This window comes from Pygoscelis adeliae, unplaced genomic scaffold, assembly GCF_000699105.1.
Source record: "Pygoscelis adeliae isolate BGI_AS28 unplaced genomic scaffold, ASM69910v1 Scaffold436, whole genome shotgun sequence".
Taxonomy (NCBI): domain Eukaryota; kingdom Metazoa; phylum Chordata; class Aves; order Sphenisciformes; family Spheniscidae; genus Pygoscelis; species Pygoscelis adeliae.
The window spans coordinates 492243-493900 of NW_008825051.1; the positions used below are offsets into that span (position 1 = coordinate 492243).

Here is a 1658-nt window from a genome sequence, read left to right on the forward strand (position 1 = left end):
GCAGACGAGTCGCCCAAGAGACAGGAGAGGGACAGACTGCGTCTAGCCTTGCAGGAAATGCGATGCTCCGGCTGCCGCCGGAGCTTTGGAGCTTGTTTATTCCGACTCGACTGCACGGAAGGAGAAATGGACGAGGAAGTACAGCAACCCCTGTGATTTTATAATATGGACAGAAAGATCAATACCTGTGTGTGTTCAGGGGGAAGGGAAGTGCGTTCACTCTACTGGTGTATTTTTTTCCTGTTAGCCCTTCAGGAAGTGAAAACTGGGGAAGCCTGAAGGGGAGCTGGCCTCTGTGGCAACTGAAAGTGTTGCTAGGAGGCTGGGAGGAGGCCTTGCTGTTAGCAGGGATTAATAGGCGTGTGATATCAAATGAAAAGAAAACAACCAGCTCCCTTGAGAACACCAGTGTAATGCACTCCTGTACACACACGCGCGTGCGTGCGTGTGCACACACACACTGTATCTACTCCCGGGCAACCTCAAATAGTCTGCTTCCCTTTACTCATGGCTTCCAGCCCCACTGTGTGCATCATTACAAGCAAAGCCCCCTTCTGAGGAAGACCTCTGCAGCTCACTTGGCCTGGGAGCTGTTTCTGAGACAGAAAGCATCTGCCCCTTTCACAATACAGCAGCTGATCCTTCTCTCCACTTACTGCCTCCCTCTGCCACAAAGAAGCTTTTCTTTTTTATTCTTTTTTTTTTTTTAGTACAGCCTAAGCTTAGGCTATGCACCTAATCAAAGCGACAAGATTCATGTTGGTTCTAATGGATTCAAGAGGTGATGTACTAAAAAAACCTATCTGCAATGATTGTATTAATGGGATTCGCAAGGTACCTTGGCTATCAATGTCCCTACTATCAATGCAGCTTTAATGCTAAGGTGTCACCATTTTTATCCCATGTTTCTTCTCCTATTCAGAGTGGGAAAGAAGAGTTGAAAGGCTCTGAGATGAAAATAAGAATCAGGATTCATTAGCATGAATCTCACAGAACCCTTTGAATTTGGCTTAAATTGTAGGAAATGTAAATCTATGAAACTGTGTATCTCACACCTGAACACACACCGAAATGCACGTATGTCTTACACACACCCCCGGCATAGTCAAAAGCACACTCCACCGTTCCCACAGAAGCAATTTCCTATGATACCCAGCTACACGGCCGTACATTATGTCGGACACACGAATCCAAGGCACACACCCCCATTACACACACTGGATCACACACGCACGTCTACATTAGCACCAGACACTCATCCTTAGCTGACTGGGGGGGGTGTCTCTTTTCCCCCAGTCTCCCTCTCCCCCTCCCCACCTTCCCCACCATGCCCACACACCCTCCCTGAAAGGATATGGCCATTCTGTTATTCTCTTGGCGTATTTCCGTATAACATTATCTTCACTGAAGATGAAGAGGGATCTGTTGACTGTGAAGCAGTTCTGTTTGACAGGGATGGGGTTGTAGAGAGCCATAGTCCTGGCCCTCTGAGCCATTGACTGCTTATACATCCTTTGGCCGGCTTGGGGGCCACCTTGCCGGCTGCTCCCTCTTCCAGCCCCGGCCGGCCCTCCACCTCCATAGCGGGTCGGCAGATCATCCCCAAACCGAGCCATTCTCTCAGTGCACGGAGCCGGGCGCCACAATCCAAACTGGCA

The 1658-nt window shown here is 49.3% G+C and overlaps 1 protein-coding gene across 1 annotated transcript in view; it reads right to left on the reverse strand.

Moving 5' to 3' along the window:
• CACNA1B (calcium channel, voltage-dependent, N type, alpha 1B subunit) overlaps nucleotides 1-1616 on the reverse strand; it is a 306403-nt gene extending 304787 nt beyond the window's left edge. Inside the window, 1 exon segment of the mRNA XM_009326378.1 lies at nucleotides 1357-1616. Coding sequence (XP_009324653.1) covers nucleotides 1357-1616 — 260 coding nt within the window.
• Nucleotides 1617-1658: the final 42 nt, after the last annotated feature.